Source organism: Pseudopodoces humilis, chromosome 4 (assembly GCF_049639895.1).
Source record: "Pseudopodoces humilis isolate 2021_Gansu_Grassland_sample_001 chromosome 4, ASM4963989v1, whole genome shotgun sequence".
Taxonomy (NCBI): Eukaryota; Metazoa; Chordata; class Aves; order Passeriformes; family Paridae; genus Pseudopodoces; species Pseudopodoces humilis.
In genome coordinates this window covers 32,780,008-32,797,195 of record NC_142203.1, presented here as the reverse complement: position 1 = coordinate 32,797,195, position 17,188 = coordinate 32,780,008, and the positions used below count along the sequence as shown (strand labels likewise).

Sequence of the window (17,188 nt, the reverse complement as noted above, 5' to 3'; positions counted from 1 at the left end):
ATTTCTGAGACAACTCCAGGTTGAACACAAGCACCTTCTGAAAGTCTTGAAGTTTTGTACTTCAAATGCAAAGGTCACTGTGGACTCAGAGGCCACAAATATTTATGACTCTAGGGGTAGTTGATGGGTATGGGTTCAGTGGAATAAATGCAAATCCAGTAGGAATTGTCTTTGTTTCTTATATGCCAAATCATAGGAAATCAGCACATATTGTTACCACCGTGTAAGAGGTTGAGAAGCACACACACATTCATGCAGAATCAGCTCTTGCTTTTGGAAGTAGAGTTTTTCTCAATTGTTCTGCTATTGTCTTTCTAGGGCAAAAAGAAACCAAAAAAAGAAAGGACTGTACGATGTGTCTGCAAAACAAAGTGGATCCTTCTGTTAGCTAGAATTACAAACCTGCACATGGCAGGAAGGCTAGCAAATCTGCTAAAAAAAAAAATTCTGCTTATTCCTTCTCAGAGCAGTAGAGGGAGAGATCAACCTAGAATTCATGATGGTCATTCTTTCTTACACTTGATTAGCCTGCACAAATTCTTGCCATAAATCTCCCGCAGTGATGTTCACAAACCCTCCACCTAGCACAGGAAAAAAAGATTCTAGAAGGTGATTAAAAAATTGCAACCAAATGGAGGCTGCTCTGAACTAGCTGGTGGAATCCAAGTCTACCCTGTAAAAAGAATGCACTGTGGGAGGACTGACAATCACACCACAGTACACCTCTAGGCAACTTCTCTGGAGACTCATCTTTCTACTCTGTATAGCAGTGGATGAACATGTTACCTCTTCTGAAACACAGCCTGCTGACCACTTGAAATATCAGAATGTGGGTTTCAAATGTTCTTACCCTCATACACCATCAAATTAAAATGAGGATAATAAAATGCTAAAAACTGAGACAAATATGTCTTATATCTTTGGATAATATCTATCTACCAGACTGCTCAAGATGGTCAGGATCAGACAGATTCTATCATGAAAACAAATCAAAAAACATCTAGTTGTGTAGTTTCTGAGGTCTTTAAAAAACATGGCTTGAGATTTTGGGCCAAAGGGACAGCAGAACATCACAAAACCAAACCAAACCAAACCAAACCAAACCAAACCAAACCAAACCAAACCAACCAAAAAAAAAAAAGTAACAAAAATAACAACAAAATTTACTTAGTCCTTCATGTTTCTTTATCATCTTGGGAGGTGAAACAGAGATTCATGGCAACAGATGGGCATTCAACAGTTCCCTTTGCAAATGTTTTGGGGTTTATGTCTAGCTTTCAGTCCTACTCTAGGGAAGCCTGTAAGTCCAGTGTTAATGTCACTGTCCTGAAGAGCTTCATTTGTGGAGCCTAGTCATCACTTGCACTGCAGACCACTGGGGAAAGTGTTTAAGATATGCCCAACAGACGTTGTGCGTCACACTAGCAAAACACTAGTGGTGAGAAATTTCAGTGGGAATAGTTTGCTTAATCAGAAAATATATTCTCATAGAAACACTGACTGATACTAATTACCAATACTCTATTGTTCATGGCCACAAAACTCATCTCTCCTTTGACAGATTTAAAAATAATTAAAAATTCACCAGTTATTTGTTGAGGAAATTTCTGGTGAGGAAACCTTTCCAATGTAAGTAAATTTCGCAGCTGAATTTCTTCATTGCCACTATATGGATACCCCTTCAGAAAACAGCCAGCTGTTTGACAGAAATTTTTAAACAAGAAACAATTCCATGGAAATTATCAGGTGAAAATCTGCCTTTCCAGCAATGTGAAGAACCCTGGATTACGAATTCCATTTGCCCTGTCTCATCATATGTGGGCATGTGCATGAATGAGTGTCACTCATCTGAATGGCTCCATAATTACTGCCATTTTTCAGATCCTGTGAAAGTTCAGTCCTCCACAGACTGAGGTTGAAAGAACTTGGGAAGAAAACTGCAGCAGTCTAAATACCAGGCAAAGGTGTGTCCTTTGGCAAGTGATGACTAAGACCACCAAGTTTTATTCTTCCTAAGTAATTTTGGGTTTTGTGTGTTAAAACAGGAAAGCTGCCTACTTCTCCTTGGGCCTACTGAAGACTTCAGCACCAACAGACTCTGTATTATCCCTGCCCTTTTAATCATATAATTTCATGTTTATACAGGATACAAATACTATCATCAGAATACAAATACATCATCAGAAAGGCAAGAAGATAAGTCAGATCAAAGCCAACCCTATTTCTGGAGAGTAGAGATATTCATGTGCTCTGCTTATTTTTAGCAAAAGATGGTGGGTAAATCTGAGCCAGCCCGTTTTTCACTCAATCTGTCCCCGGACACCAACAGATGGTGCTTCCTCGTGCCAGCCACTAATGTACGTTACATTGGCACTCAGTGTCAGGACACAAAGCCCGCCAAGTCCCAGCTTAAATCTGCTGATGCCAGGAAATTTGATAATAAACAGCTAGCCAGAGACACAGTCCCAAGTTTTGAATCTACCTCCAAAGCATCAAAGACACTGTACCTGTGCAATGGCATCAGCTGCTCTGTACCCTGTAGGTATCAATATAGCAAAGGAGGGTCCTGGAGTGGGGAAAAAGGGGTTTTGAGACCAAGCAAGTATGTATCTAAATATGGAGGGAGAGCCATCTGCTTCAGGGTAATTAGCTGGGCGCTTAAGTCTGGGCTTTGAGAATCCTGACAATCAGGGTCTTAATGTTCAAACATTTGAACAAATGACAATTAATATAAATCATTCTAAATATAAATATATGCATATATATATATATGCATATATTACCTGGCAGAATGATTTTACTGTTTAGCACTTTTTAGTGCCCCTTCAGTACTGAACATACTAAATTCAGTCCCATGGGTCTACTTCCCATGGTTACTAATCCTAAATTATAAGGTCACCTGCAAAAGAAAATTCCACAGAACTCCTCTAAGGAGCTCACTCTGTTTCACAGGTCCACCGTGTTTACTCTTTGAATACAAGCATCCAAAATTCTTCAGCTGTAAAATTCTTGTTCTTTTCCACCAGATGCCTCAGTGCCCAGGCTTCTTTCTTGGATTGCTCGAAGCTTGGTATCCACATCTTTTGGAGAGAAATCCAGCCAGGGTTTGAGGAGGAGAACCAGAATGCCTCTGGTGTGGGGCAACTCAGATGATTAACCTGAGCCTCCCACCTCTGGGGCAGCCATCCCTGGCAATGAAGACAAATAAAAGGGGTTATTTAGGCACCCAGGCAAACAGAGAATAAAAGTGCTACACCATCAGTAAACTGTCAAATCCCATCAGTACATTTTTCTTCCTGCTGCAGGCTCTACCCATGTCCCTGTGAAAGGCCTCCCCTAAGTATCTGGGACAAGATCAGTCATGCTGACGAGTCATGCTGAGTTTCAGATAAAGTTTGGCTGCAAATGAGCAGCACCAGACTGCACAAAATGAAATTACAAGGCAAGGAGTTACATTTTAATCATTATATTTTGTTTTCATCTTAAATATGCACACATTTACTGAGATTCTTTTTCGAAAGGAAAAAAACAAGCCATGAATCTGGCCAGGAGGGTAAACTGGTCTTCATAATTTTATTGACTAGAGAGCCACAAAAGCACAGGGAAGGAATATCTCTATCTATTCTCTACCTCTCCATGGCTGCATTCCTAACTCAAACAGAGGACATATGTCCAGATTTGCACCGGTCTCAAACAGCAACATCTGAGTAAGTGTAATGTTTGCCAGTCTGTAATTCTCATCACTTCAGCTCACCTTAATAACTTAAAAAATTTTCTTCATCTCCCTTCTACTGGCTGACCATTTAATGTATTGCTCAGGTGGAGATCAGCTAAAATATGGCTTCTCACAAATATACAACCTGACTTAAAAATTGTTTCAGTGTTTGGTCACCAGATGTGGCCGCAGACAGTGGCATGTTGTCACTACATGTTTATGTATGAATGTATATATATATATATACACACATATATATAGAACCTGACAGTCAGAGTGCTTAAGACAGATCAGAAGACAGGAATCTCTAGTTCCATCTCCTCTTCCAAACAGGTGTAATCATATCTAACTGCCTTGGATAAAATTGAGTATAGTTTTAAAACACCTCCAAGGACAGAGATCCCACAACCTTTCTGGGCAACCTCTTTCCAAATGCTGTCTGAAGAAGGTCAACATGTTAGACTACTTTCTGCAACATGGAAAAGGTCTCCTCCCTGAGCAACTTAAGCCTTTGGCTGAAAATGACCACCAGCTCAGTGGTCAATGTTATGCTCACATGCTGCACTGCAGCACTATGAGGAACACATGTTCTGGTTGTGCACCTGCACCTTCTGCCAATACCTTTACATGAGGATGCATAAACCAATGGCACTGAAATACTGTGTCAGCTAGCCTGAAATCTGGTCACCAAACTTCCTGGGAACCAAACCTGACCCTAGTGCCATTTTAAAGCCTCTCTAAGAAACAAACACAAATTCACACATACCTTTTCTTTCCGTCTGATGTTTTCCCACACTCTGTTACAAACCATGCACTCAAAGGTGTCAATGTAATTGTCCTGAGTGACATCCTGCACTCCCCACTTGCGTTCCTTCATTGCTCTAAGCAGTCTTGGATTGGAAATGTCCCCTTTCAGTTTCCACTGTAGGTAGGACTCATATTCTTCATCATTTGTATCCAGTGTTTTGATATAGCGGGCCAGATCCCGAGGGTGAGAAAAACTGGATACCAAGATTGCACTCTTGTTACTAGGAAGCCAGTCTACAATGCTGGGAGACCCAAAGTACACTGGCACCACTCCCAACTTCAGTGGCCGCCAGAGTTTTTCAGTGATGTAATCTTCACAAACAGCATTTTCAAAAGCAAGAATGAACTTGTACTGTGCCAGTATTTTTAAAAAGTTTCCATCATCCATGGCAGATGGATTTCTGAGATGCTGAGGAAGGTCTCTATTATGCAAACATTCCCCATAAGAATCTACTTCAATGTGGCACATCAACTCACGCACGTAGCTGTCCCGGTCAGAAGGCGGGTTGCAGTCCGACTGCACGTACACAACCGGTGCAAGCCTTTTCCTCAGGCTGTTTTTCATCTGCACTGGGATCATGAACCTCAATGACTTCAGGACCTCTACACCCTCAAGGTACTGAGTGGTCAGTGGCAGGTGAGAGTGGCGGCTAAATGTTGCTGTGTGGTTGAATAAGGTAATGGATGCTTCGTGAAAGAGTTTGTAGTTGTTTTTTGGTGACTCTTCATGAAAAAGGGCCCAGTCATGATATTCTTTACGAGGGAGAGGTAAACTGTCTATGCTGAAGTCAGTACCTAGACAAAAGCAAACAGCGTTCATCCTGCTCTTATCTGTCACAACACTAACTACAATGACACAGAAGTCTAGTTTTAATTTAGTATCAGCGCTATAACCATCACATTTCTGACACTCTAAGGCAGTTATTTCAAAGAATGCATTTAATGCAAAGGCACGAGAGCATAATGATAGATAAAACTGAATTTCACAGCAGAAGAATCTAGAGAAGTAGGATCAGTAGTTAGTATTAGAAGTGGTTTCCTTTCGTGTCATATTAGTTTAAAGGCCTCTCATTTCAAAGGATCACTAGGAATTTCATATTTTAATGAACTGAAATGAGACTAGTAAGATGTTTAATAATTCCCTGGTTCTCTAAATAGGGAAACAGATGGTATTACCTCTGTGATGTGAGGAAAATGTTTATTGCAGAACTCAATTTGGTTCTAGTAATAAAACAACTAAAAGGAAGCTGAAATCCTGGACAGGATCAAGGAGAAAAAATAATTACTTCAAGTCTTGAAAAGATACTGTACTGTAGAGACTAAGGAAGCCAAACTATTAACTTTTCAAAGAGAAAATTAAGAGGTGATGTATCACAGCTGCCTACCAGATACATAAAGAAGTAGCTTCTGGCAGAAGACATCTCCTCAAAGTAAAGCCTACAGAAGAAGAAGAATCATGTCTAAACTCTAAAAACAGTCAACTGCAGAAATTGGGAAAACTGGTAGAAGCCTTAGAACAATGAGTTTTCTCATTGTAGATGAGTTTTCTCAAAGGCTGGTCTGTGCAAAACTAAGTTGAAAGTACCAACTCTTTAATGTAACCCTTGCTCTCCCTTCACTACTACTGCACTCCAGTCTTACGACCAGCCTCACTGCAGATTGAATGCAAACGTGCCCCATTTCTGTCAGGGTACTTCCTCCCTGTCTTAGAACCATATCTGTTTTCTACTTAAGAAAAGGCAATGAACATAAAAAACTTTTAGCTGATATTGTAAGGCAAGTTCAAAAACTGAAACTAACACTGAAGAGCTGGTTTAGAAAACATCACAAATTCTTATCTTCAGATAAACTACCATTTGTGGCAACCCACCCTTTGTGCAGCAAACTTCATGGCTGATTTCATCTAGCACAATTGGGAATATAATGTCTTAAACAAGTTGTGTTGAAACCAACTAAGGGGAATGGCCAGTAAGCAGAAGATTATGTGGAGGCAGGATAATGCTTTCTCCATGCCAGCTTTCCCCTTTCACCATAAGACAGAGATGCACAGTCACAAGAAGCAGTGTCAAATATGCCCGTATCTCTAAAGGGGGCCATGGATCACAACCAACCACAAAGCATCCCAATTCTTATCAGAAACTCTCCATCAGAAGACTGCACATGCCTCGTACTGATGCGTCAGACATAAAATATTCCTGCCCTGGGAAGGGACCTAGGTGTTCCCATGCCAATTTAAATGCATATAACCCAGCACACTCTTTGTTTTGCAGGCTCCTACCCTCAACAAATGAAGACTGCAGCCATCACTCCTATCAGGGACATCAACATTGCAATGATCAAGAATCATCACTGGATCCATCAGAGGTGCTATTTTTCCTTTTCACTATCTACTTCCTTCCTTCTTCTTCTCCCTCTCTTCCTATTTCTTACATATTTTCTTCACAAGATTTTTATACTTTTGTAGGAAAGAATCAAAGAGCCACATACTTCCTTTCCTCTGCAATTAAATTGTTTTTAAATAAACCTGGCTGATATATATATACCCACCAGTCAGTCATTCAGAATTAGAGTTGTTTCGCTATAATTCATCCAAGGGAACTGGAACCTCAGTTACCACCCTTCAGCAGTGGGTCATAACTCCATCTCAGCCACACTTACAACTTTTCACTCTCCATTCTACCCCTGACCTCAAACCACTGATGGCAAAAAGAAGGGGGTGCCAGCAGAAGTCTTACACAGAATACTGATCTAAAAACTAAGACATAAAGAAGATTTTTAAAAAATGCCCAGTGGTCCTTGCAGCTGTATGAGCCTGGCAAATTTACTCCAAGGTTGACCTTATAAAACTAATATGAGGCTTCATTACTGCAGCAGAGATAGAAATTAGCTGTCAATAATATAAAAATCTCCTATAAAGCAAGATATTTGGGGAGCATCAGATGGGGTTTCTTAAGGCCACCAAACATCAGCCTTCTGTCTTCTACTCAGGTCCTAAATCCTCAGCACTAAAAAGATGAAAGACTGCCACTCAATTAAAAATGCTATTTGCTTCTCCTGGTTTTGATGTATTATCTTGGTTTTGATGTGTCATTTTGTGACAGAAGAAGGTGATGAAAAGTTAATCATATTCTCATGAAGGAATTCATAAAGTATATCTGGCTTTGAAAACACTTTGTTCTAAGTGATGCCAAGAAGAGAATTAACAATGCATACCTACAATAATGAAATACTGTGGATTGAAGTAACATCACTGCAGCTCAGTCTCTTACATGGGTGCTCCCTCTTTCAGGTAGTATTGCAGGGAAAAGGGGGTGAAAATACAGGCAAGAATGAGAGAAAGACAAAAAGGCAACATGTAAAATTTACTAAACTAGGAGACAGTTAAGTCAGGCAAAGAGAAACTTGAAGAAAAATGCACTACAAAATCACAGAGTCTCAGAATCGTTTAGGTTGGAAAAGACCTCCAAGATCATCAAGTCCTCCAAGATCATCAAGTCCAACCTTTGACCAATCACCATGTTGTTAACTAGACAACATTTAATACAGTGACAACACTGTCAGCTAAACAGCACTTAATCCCATGACCAGCTGTTTCTTGAACAACTCCAGGAATGGTGACTTCGCTATCACTCTGGATTCCTGGATTGGAATGCAATCCATTCCAATGCTTAACAACCCTTTCCATGAAAAATATTCTCCTGATGTCAAACCTGAACCTTCCCTGGTGTAGCTTGAAACTGTGTCCTCTCATCCTGTCACTGGTTGCCTCGGAAAAGATGCCAACCATCACCTGGCTACAGCCTCTTGCCAGGGAGCTGTAGAGAGTAAGCCTCCTTTTCTCCAGGCTAAACAACCCCAGCTTCCTCAGCCACTCTTCATTGGACTTCCTCTCCAGACCCTTTCCCAGCTTTGATCCCCTTCTCTGGACATGTTACAGCACCTCAATGTCTTTCTTGAAATAAGGGGCCCAAAACTGGACACAGTACAGATCAGAGTGCATCAGAATGTCTGAATTTTATGTAACACTTAATCAATTTCAGTCCAGCAAAAAGACAAAAAGGATTAAAGGGCAGATAAAATTAGCATGCCCCCTACCCCATGAGATGAAGGAAATAAGGAAGCATATGATGGAATAAAAAAAAAGCACCACAAGACTAGAATTACGAGGAATTTCCCTTCCTAACTATTAATTTGGAAATCTTGGATATGCAGAAGAGAAAGATATATGCTGCTAGGAGAAGTTATGCATTTTAGAAGACATCTTTCATTCAGAAGTCATACTCCAAGGACTCAGTACTCCAGTACAGAACAGCTGGACATCCTTCTGCCTTAGGAACAACACCCCTGAGGCTCTGACAGATCCAGACTATGATTACTCAGTCACATTGGCAGCTCATGCTAAATACTACACTCTTTGAATTATGTGACATTGAAAAGGTGGAGTTGGGAATCCCTCCCAAAAGTAGAGACAAAGTCTAGCAAGGGGATGTCACACCTCATTTCAAAACAGAAGACAGGGCGACACTTGACAAAGTTATCATCTACACTGAGGGGCTCTCCAGGCTGGGACATTGAGTTGGGAAAAGCTGCAGAAAAACTGGTGTTTCTTACAAAGCAGTTGTGCTGGAAAACATCTACACCCTGTATTTTTGATCAGTACTTTTCTTAATCTTTGGATCATTCATCTCTTGACTAGCTTACTGACCAAGTGGTCACTGGCGAAATTATTCCATTTTCTTTGGAAGGTTAAACTGTGCTCTGATCCAGCTTAACATGGAAATTCAGATATTCAAATTTTCACTCAGCAGGCTCTTTAGAGGGAAAATCAGTAAAAGTAAAATATATCTTTCTGCAGACTCACAACTCACTGCATTATGGCAGGGGGGAGAGATGAAGAGGAAGAGAGAATGAGAGAAAAACTCTCTCTCTCTCTCTCTCTCTCTGTTTTGGCATCGTGACATCATTTACTGTGGTTTAAAAAGAAGTAACCATTTTGCATATTTTGACACTTGTCTTTACAAAGTTCATAGCCAGCATCACTAGAAAAAGAAAAAAAAAAAAAACACTACAGAGAGAGTCTTATGTCCAGTATAAATTGTGTTTTTAAAATAAGAGAGTCCACTATGTCCAGAAGCCTGTTAAAGTAACAATCCTTCTAATGCTGAAAAAGACAAAGTAAATTACTACCAGAGACAAAAATCACCAGACTTTACAGGTTTCCTGTGATGCAATGCAGCTTTCTTTGTCTTTAATTGGGTCAGCTTCTCATTCCTTTGCTGTTATTCCTTTGCTTTCATGCTTAACCACTATACTATCTGACAAAGCTGACCTACTTGGATATCTAAAAAGATTAGTGATGAAAAGTTTTTGTTTCACTGCTAACAGTCAAGCTTAAGGCTCTTCTTTCCTATATTTCCAGTTCATCTATATTCAGGTTGAGCAAATAAGATTCAGTATCCTGATTTATTTTATTTCCAGACAAAAGATCCGAACATACCAGTCAGAGAAAAGCATTTTAATTTATTTCTCCACTTAAAACTCAAGTTTTCTTTCAAAAACATCTGTTTTGAAAAAAGAACAAAGTTAGTTAAAAGTAAAGTTAGTTAGAAGTAAGGTCTACTTTTAAATGGTGCACCTTTCATGTTTTGCAGACTCACTTTACAGTGTATGTAATGGGAAGTCTCTGGCAGAGTCAGAGCAGCTCAGAAGGTTGCACTAGCTGCTGCTCCCTGTATGGAATCAATAGGTTTCTTTCACTACTTTCCATTTAGAGTCTGCTGGCAATTTCTTGGCACAAGAGGCAGGGGACTTGCAGTGTTACCAGAGAGTGCATTATTTTTAGACAAAAGACTTGCACAAGTGCAACAAAGGCCTTGCAAAACCTCTGCTTGGGGTGACAAGCCAGAAGACTGGAAAAAGTTGGCTTGATCTCAGACTGTCTTTAAATGTCTTGGCAATGACATGAAATTGTCTTTTCTTCCATGAACCGGGAGTACATGTGATTGGGAAGCCGCATGAGACAAGGCATCAGTCATACCACAGATGTGCACACTCACTTTTCAGAGTACTTCTACAGAGCACTCATAATGGTATTCAGCACCAGGCAAAGTTCAGCCCAATTAGCTGCATAAATTTCCTGTTCTAAGTCATTGCCACCTAGAATATTTAATCTCTACAGGGAAAGAACTAAGCTGGACAAAAAGCTACTTCTTTAAAAACAAATAGATTCTTACCATAAAACAGAAATGCTCTTGTCATTTCATTGTGCTGGTAGGTCTTGTTGATAGTAAAGAAGCAAATATCCTCTCCACACTGACTGAATCTCCCTGTCTCTCCAGTGAGGGGAGACCACCAGAGCAGGACAGGATAGTGATTTACATCAGACTCTGTCTTGAAGATGCTGTGAAGCTCCTGCTTCTTAAACTGAAAAGCATGTCTCTCCCCAGGCTTTAATGGGCTGCTGTGTACACTGGAGATTACTGACACCTTATTCTCTGAATTGCCCAGTTCGGTGATAACCTTCAGGGAAATAAAATACATATCACAACATGTCACTATCACTAGCTAGGACATCTGCTTGCAAACCAGAATTTAAGTATCAAGCACTAAGTCAGTATGTTAAGTTTCTGTCAATCAAACTGGATGCATTTCACTGACTGCAGACATCAGGTCATCTTATGTCAGAACAGCAAAAGCTTTAATTTGAAATTGTAAGGAGAAGGCAGAAAATAAACTTCTGTACTGAGATATGGCCACATCACATGTGATGTAACAACACAACTTCTGCCTTCTCCCTGGAAAATGCACAGGACAGAGAAAAGCCCTTCAGTAGCCAGGTTTCTTCTGAAAATTAGCTGCTAAAAAATCCCATGAAGTTTTCTATGGGTCCAGCCTTGCCCCCCTGCCTAATGAGTTCAAACATGTGGAAAGAGAAGGCAATGCTGGATATACACAATATAGCACCGTATGTTGCAACATTCCTGAGAAACTCCTCCAGGAGCTAAAGATGTATACAAGGAAGGTATACTCTGGGTTATGTCACTTCCAGAGTCAGCTATCACCACAAGGCCAGTGCTGCTAACAGAGTAACTCCTGGTGAAGCACAGACTAGAATGGAAAATGTCTGTCACCTCTCTCATCTGATAGAATTGTGTCCTGCTTTGACAGCAATCTCACACATACCCCACCCCCTTGCCCCTGTACCTGAAGTGTCAGCACAAGGAAAAAGGCAGCTGCAAAGCAGAAGCAAGATGCCCAAAGTATCTTCCTTCTCATCCTAATCATGCTGCACTACCAGGCCTGTCAGAGCAGCTACATCTAGGCATTAGGAAGGTCAGCTTGTCCAAAGTCTTCACTCTTCACTGCTGGGCTTTCCCACTTTATCCTTATTGCTCTTCATGGTGACTGCTGCTGAAAAAGAGTAGAGCATCAACACAGACAGCTCCTTCAAAGCTCAGTGGTTAGTTTCATGTACACCCATGGCCTTCTATAGGTGCCAGAGCCGTATTTTCAGGCAGGCACACAGAAATCAGCCTGCACAAGACAACACTCTTGTTCACAAAGCCCCAGGCACCTACTTTCCTTGCAGTCATCCTAGACATTCTCTCACCCTTGTAGTCAGTGTAATGAATGCTGATGGCCCCGGTTCAGTACAGTGTATGGAGGGCCACTGCTTTCATGAGTTTCTGTGCTGTTTTTCAGCAGACTCACAAACAGGGAAGCAATGAAAGATTCTCCTTCGCTGGGCAATCTCTGAAAATGCTCCTGGAAAAGGCACGCAACTGCCTGGCTTTGGACTTACTACACTTCAGTCTTCTGGGACTTCTCTTCACGAGCTTAAACAATGTTCACGGAATATGGTCTATGTCCAATGCATGGAGAAAGCAACCACACAATACACACACAAACTCTGTCCAGACCTAAACTCAGTTAAATGTGACAAGTTCCCCTTTTTGAGTAATCTGCATCTGTGTTGGCCTGCATCTCCTCAAACAACTTTCCCTTCCTCAATACTTTTTTTAGCTTTCAGAAAACCCTACAGTTTTCTTGCATGATGGACATCTCTGTACAAAAATCCTGGCAACAGGAGAAGTTGTAAAATTCCAGCCATGTCTTGAAAATTAAAAATAAAGGATGGTAGAAAGATAGGACTGTAGCACTCCACACAGAAAAGTAAAGTTTGAAAATGTGGGTGTTCTGAAGGCTCAGAAAGCAGAAACACATGCACAAAATGTTTAATAAATTACTATTTTAGAGCTCCTCTGTTTCAGAGTTATGACTGAAATTTATGCTGATTTTCCTGCCAGCTTTCCCATCATCTTAATCACAAAGTTCTAAAGCCCTGAAAATGAAGGATGGGTCCCAAACCTACAGCCTGCTGTAGTACTATCACGGTGGTGCTGACAGCTAGAAGGAACAAAAAAATTATCCTTTTTCCGCTCCCACTGACACATGAGTTCATCCCTTTCTCTCAAACATCAGAAATGTTGCCTCTTTAGCAAAAGCTGCTGACATGAAACCCTGCTGTGCAGTTCTGCTCTGCACAGGCCAGCTGCTTTTGAAGGTCTGTGTGGGTGCGAAAGTGCATGGCTGCCAGTTAAGCACTTCTCAGATCAGGCAGGATATTCTATAAAGCCTCTGCACCTTCTGTGCCTCCTGCAGTACAGCCAAAAAGGGGCACCAAGAGGGGAAAGGGATGAATTCTGCCCACTGCTGTGCTGGCACACCTGGAGCTGGTATTTTTAACACCATATCTTACTAGGCCCGTGCATGGCAAAAAGCAAGATTCTGATGATCTACTGAATACCACCCTAACCCCTGCCCTGGTAAAATAGTAGTAATCGTCACCGTACTTGGACTGGGCCAGGCAAGGCTCTGTCCCGTCCCAGCTCCAATGGCAAGGATGACCTTGGAATGCTTTCCCACCTCTGTCAGGCTGCGCAGAGGCCCTGAGGATTCGAGGGAAGGAGGATAAATCGCCACCCCAGGCTGCCCTGCGGGAGCAGCAGTTCCCTGCAAATCCTTCCAAACTTCCTGCCAGTTCTCCCCGCCGCCTCTCCATCCAGCTCTGTGTCGCCGCAATTCTCTGGGCTCAGCATCCCAGACAGGGATTTTGTCCTGCTCCCCGAAACGCTGCCCCTTCTCTTCCCGAGGCTCTACGCATCCCGCAGCCCCGGCCCTGCTCCCGCCGTGGGTCGGGCATCCTCCGGCAGGGCGCCCGCCGCCGTACTCACCCCGAGATAACTCGCTCCCGCCTCACCGCCGCCGTCCCCCTGTGTCCGGATCGGAGGGGGTTTGGGGTGTTTCGCTGCTTTTTTCTAACTTTCAGTGAGTGCACCCACTTGGAGCGCGGAGGGGCGGCGGGCGCGGGGCGGGGGCGGTGCGGTGCGCGCCTCCCTCCGCCCAGCCGCGGGGCGGGGGAAGGGGTCGGCTCTGACTGGGGTCCCCGAGGCCTGCACAGGCAACGCGGAGGACTAATTGCTGCGAGAGCGCCATCACTTCCACCCCACCCGACTGCTCTTCTGCAAACCCTCACTGCAGGACCTCACCCACTTCCCAAAAATAAATCCGCCCCTGACACTGATTCCTATTGCATAATAGCGCGCTTTGCGGCTTTAAGGCTTTTTTTTTTTTTTTTTTACAACTGTGCTGGTGTTATCCTGACGGAGACTACATTGACTGCATGAGGCCAGCGGGCAGTCAGAAAGAGAAATGCGTCACAGCAGCTGGGAACCCCGAGGAGCTGGGAGGCTCGCCGAGTGGCCGCATCCCTCGTCCCTCTGGCGCGGAGCTGCGGCAGGCATCCCGCAGCTGAGATCGTGACTTGCTTCCAGCCTTAGCGAGACGTCCGTACGGAGCCGTGTGTACTGATCAGGGAACAGTCCAGTCTGCCCGCTCGGGGCTTCCTGAAGCCGGGGAACACTTCGTGCGCCTCTTGCTCTTTGCAGACGTTTACTCCTAGCTTAGAGCAGAGACCGTACTTACCCACCTGATACAGACCTAGGAACTACCCGTTTTTGTATATGTAATTCGTATATGCTATAGATACACATTTATCTATAATAAAAAATTTTTATTATCAAAATAAAAATCAGATTTCTCTCTGAACTACCAGTCTCCTCCTAAGATGAAAACTAGCAACTGACACTACAATGTTGGGACATACAGATTTACTTATGCTCTAGTCCTCAATTAATCCCAGTTCTTGTCCTATTTGTTGCTTCTTCACAAAGGCTTTAGCTGCTGGAGTCATATTTCTAAGTAGAACCTTTCAGGCTGGCTATTAATATTATCTCTGAAGTGTTTACAGATACTTGACCTGGAACATGAAGCATCTCCACTCACTTTAGAGACATGAGGGATGCAGCAAGAATCTCCAAATACTATTTTGCAAAGCAGATTCCTGCGAAAGCAGAATCCTGCTTTTGCAGGCCTAATTCAGAGTGCATAGAGGACTGAAGTTAGCATGGCACTATGAGTGTGTAGTTCAGTAAATTAAACTGAGTGGTTGGAAATGGATCAGAGACTTGGTATGGTTCATGGAAGGACTTCCTGTGATCCTGGGTTTGGGTCTAGTCCTTAATTTTAAACTTAGTTATATTCCTGGCTTTCCCATTTCCTCAGCTAGCAGACTCCTAAATTGCTCTCATGAGGACAAAACTTAATTGTAAAATGCTTAAGCTTCCTGCAACAGGATTGACTTTTCTCAGTTACTGCCCCTCAAACCTTTAGAAGCACTCCACAGACACAATAACCCACAGTTTCAGACTGAAAATGCAGAACTAAGTCCTGAGGGCAATCCTGAGGGAAAGCTGTATGATCTGCTGTCCCTCCCATGCCATAAGCAAGCTGTTCTTGGACAAACTCAATCCAGTGGCTGGCATCAGAAAGGCTCACTTTTCTTGTCCTGTTATGCCACTCTGAGGAAATAAGCTCTTATTGCAGGATCTGGCTTCTCTGTAATCCATGTTAAATAGCTGGTAAAGATGATACTATCATAAGAAATGGCAGGGCCAGATCATCACATAGGAATTCTGGATGAAAACTACCCAAAAAAAACCACAACTGTTGATCAAATAGCAGAGGTAATAAACCATATTTCTTAAAGATCTGCATCTCATGGTGGCCCCCTGTCCATGGAGAGCTGTTGGTATCTAACAAACTCACAATGCAACTTGTCTTTCCATGGGTAAGGAACAGCAGGTTTTCTTTCTCCTCCATCTCTTACAAACAGGATTTACTGCATTTGAGGTTTCTCTCATTCATATGTACACATTTCCTTTGATCTCTCTTTTTTTTTATTATAATTCTGCATTTTAGACCATTTGTCTTTCACTTAAGTCCTGATGGGTATCCTCTCTGTCTCTAGGTATGCCCATTTCCTTTCTGTTGTATTCATAGTCCCATTATTCAAAGTAGCCTTTCAGTAGATTTCTCTGTGTTTTATCCTCCATTACATCAGTATAGTCTATATTACTGCAACACCCAGAAGTAGCAACCACACTATACACTCCAAAGAGTCACTGTATGAACATCCTAGCAGGAACAAAGTCCTCAGAATAAAACAGAGCAGAAGAAAAGGCAGGGAGACGAGGAAAGCACAGAGTTCAAGTGACTTCCCAAAGGAGACAAGAGCTGCTCAGTGACACAAGAACCACCTGTGGGCCTGATTCTTCCTTGTCCTGGATCTAGTGTCTTGATTTGTAGCTGTGCATTTACACTCCCTCATTGTCACTGTGGCACCATTCTTCCTTCCATAAAATCACTGCAAAAAATATGACACACGCAACAGCCCTTTCAACTTGAGCAGCTCAAAATTAAAGATTTTAGCCATTTCCACCACATATAGAATGATTTCCCACCTCCCTGAGAACACAATACAGATGCAGATGTATGCACAGCCCTTGCTATTGCACATGCTCAGCCTGTCTTTAATCCTCTCCATCCTAATGCACCTCAATATGCCCCAGATTACGAACCCCTACGCTGGATCGGCTGTCCTCTCCAAGGACTCTCTTCAGTTCTGACTCTTTGTCCTGCTGACCAACATCACATCAGGGGATTACAGAATCATTTAGGCTGGAAAACACCTCTGAGATCATCGAGTCCAAATTATGACAGAACACCATGGCCCAACCTACTCTGGGTAGTCCACGTCAATGTCTAACCACATTTCCTGTGAAGAAATTCCTCCTGATGTCCGCCCTGAACCTCTCCTGGTGCAGCTCGAGCCTGCTGCCTGTCACTGGTTGCCTGAGAGAAGAGGGCGATTCCCACGCGGCTACAACCTTTCGGATAGCTGAAGAGTGATAAGGACACCCTGAGCCTCCTTTTCTCCAGGCAAACCAACCCCAGCCCCTGCTGGGCCTGCTGCCTTCTGCTGCCTTCTCCAATTTCACCCACTGATTAGAAGCGGCTGCTCCAAAACCTTCTCCAGTTTCACCTTTTACAGTGGCCAGATTCCTCCGCCTTGTCCTGTCAGATCGCCTGAACCTAAGATGGCGCCACGCGTGTTTTCCCTCCCCTGTGTGAACTCTCCGTGAGGAAGCCCGGAGGGAAGGCGGGCAGCTCCCCGGCCCTCAGCCGCGATGCGCTCTCCGCGCCAGGGGCGGCGCTGTGGAGCCGCGCGGCCGCTCCGCCCCGCCGTGGTGGTGCAGCGGCCCCGGA

The 17,188-nt window shown here is 43.0% G+C and overlaps 1 protein-coding gene across 3 annotated transcripts; it reads right to left on the bottom strand.

The window, feature by feature from the left end:
* Positions 1–2,101: 2,101 nt before the first annotated feature.
* On the bottom strand, positions 2,102–16,542 carry POFUT3 (protein O-fucosyltransferase 3). Of its 3 annotated transcripts, none has more exons than XM_088054589.1 (5): positions 16,501–16,542; positions 11,726–11,929; positions 10,756–11,041; positions 4,482–5,317; positions 2,102–3,188 (listed from the first exon to the last, which is right to left on the bottom strand). In XM_088054589.1, exons 2-5 carry the CDS (start codon positions 11,804–11,806, stop codon positions 2,964–2,966), a joined length of 1,428 nt encoding a protein of 475 aa, XP_087910715.1. In that variant the 5' UTR covers positions 11,807–11,929; positions 16,501–16,542; the 3' UTR covers positions 2,102–2,963. The 3 variants fall into 3 exon arrangements, with proteins under 3 accessions (XP_087910715.1, XP_087910713.1, XP_005530984.1); XM_088054587.1 differs by lacking the exon at positions 16,501–16,542 and adding an exon at positions 13,375–14,520; XM_005530927.3 differs by lacking the exon at positions 16,501–16,542 and adding an exon at positions 13,756–14,520.
* Positions 16,543–17,188: the final 646 nt, after the last annotated feature.

What these genes read in the sequence shown, in the direction of transcription:
- POFUT3 (XM_088054589.1), bottom strand. Translation starts at nt 11,806, where the DNA reads ATGATTAGGATGAGAAGGAAGATACTTTGGGCATCTTGCTTCTGCTTT. An exon ending in TCCTTGTGCTGACACTTCAG is followed by an intron (nt 11,042 to 11,725) that starts GTACAGGGGCAA and finishes ATTTCCCTGAAG; the next exon opens with GTTATCACCGAACTGGGCAA. An exon ending in ACATCAGACGGAAAGAAAAG is followed by an intron (nt 3,189 to 4,481) that starts GTATGTGTGAAT and finishes CTTCATTGCCAG; the next exon opens with GGATGGCTGCCCCAGAGGTG.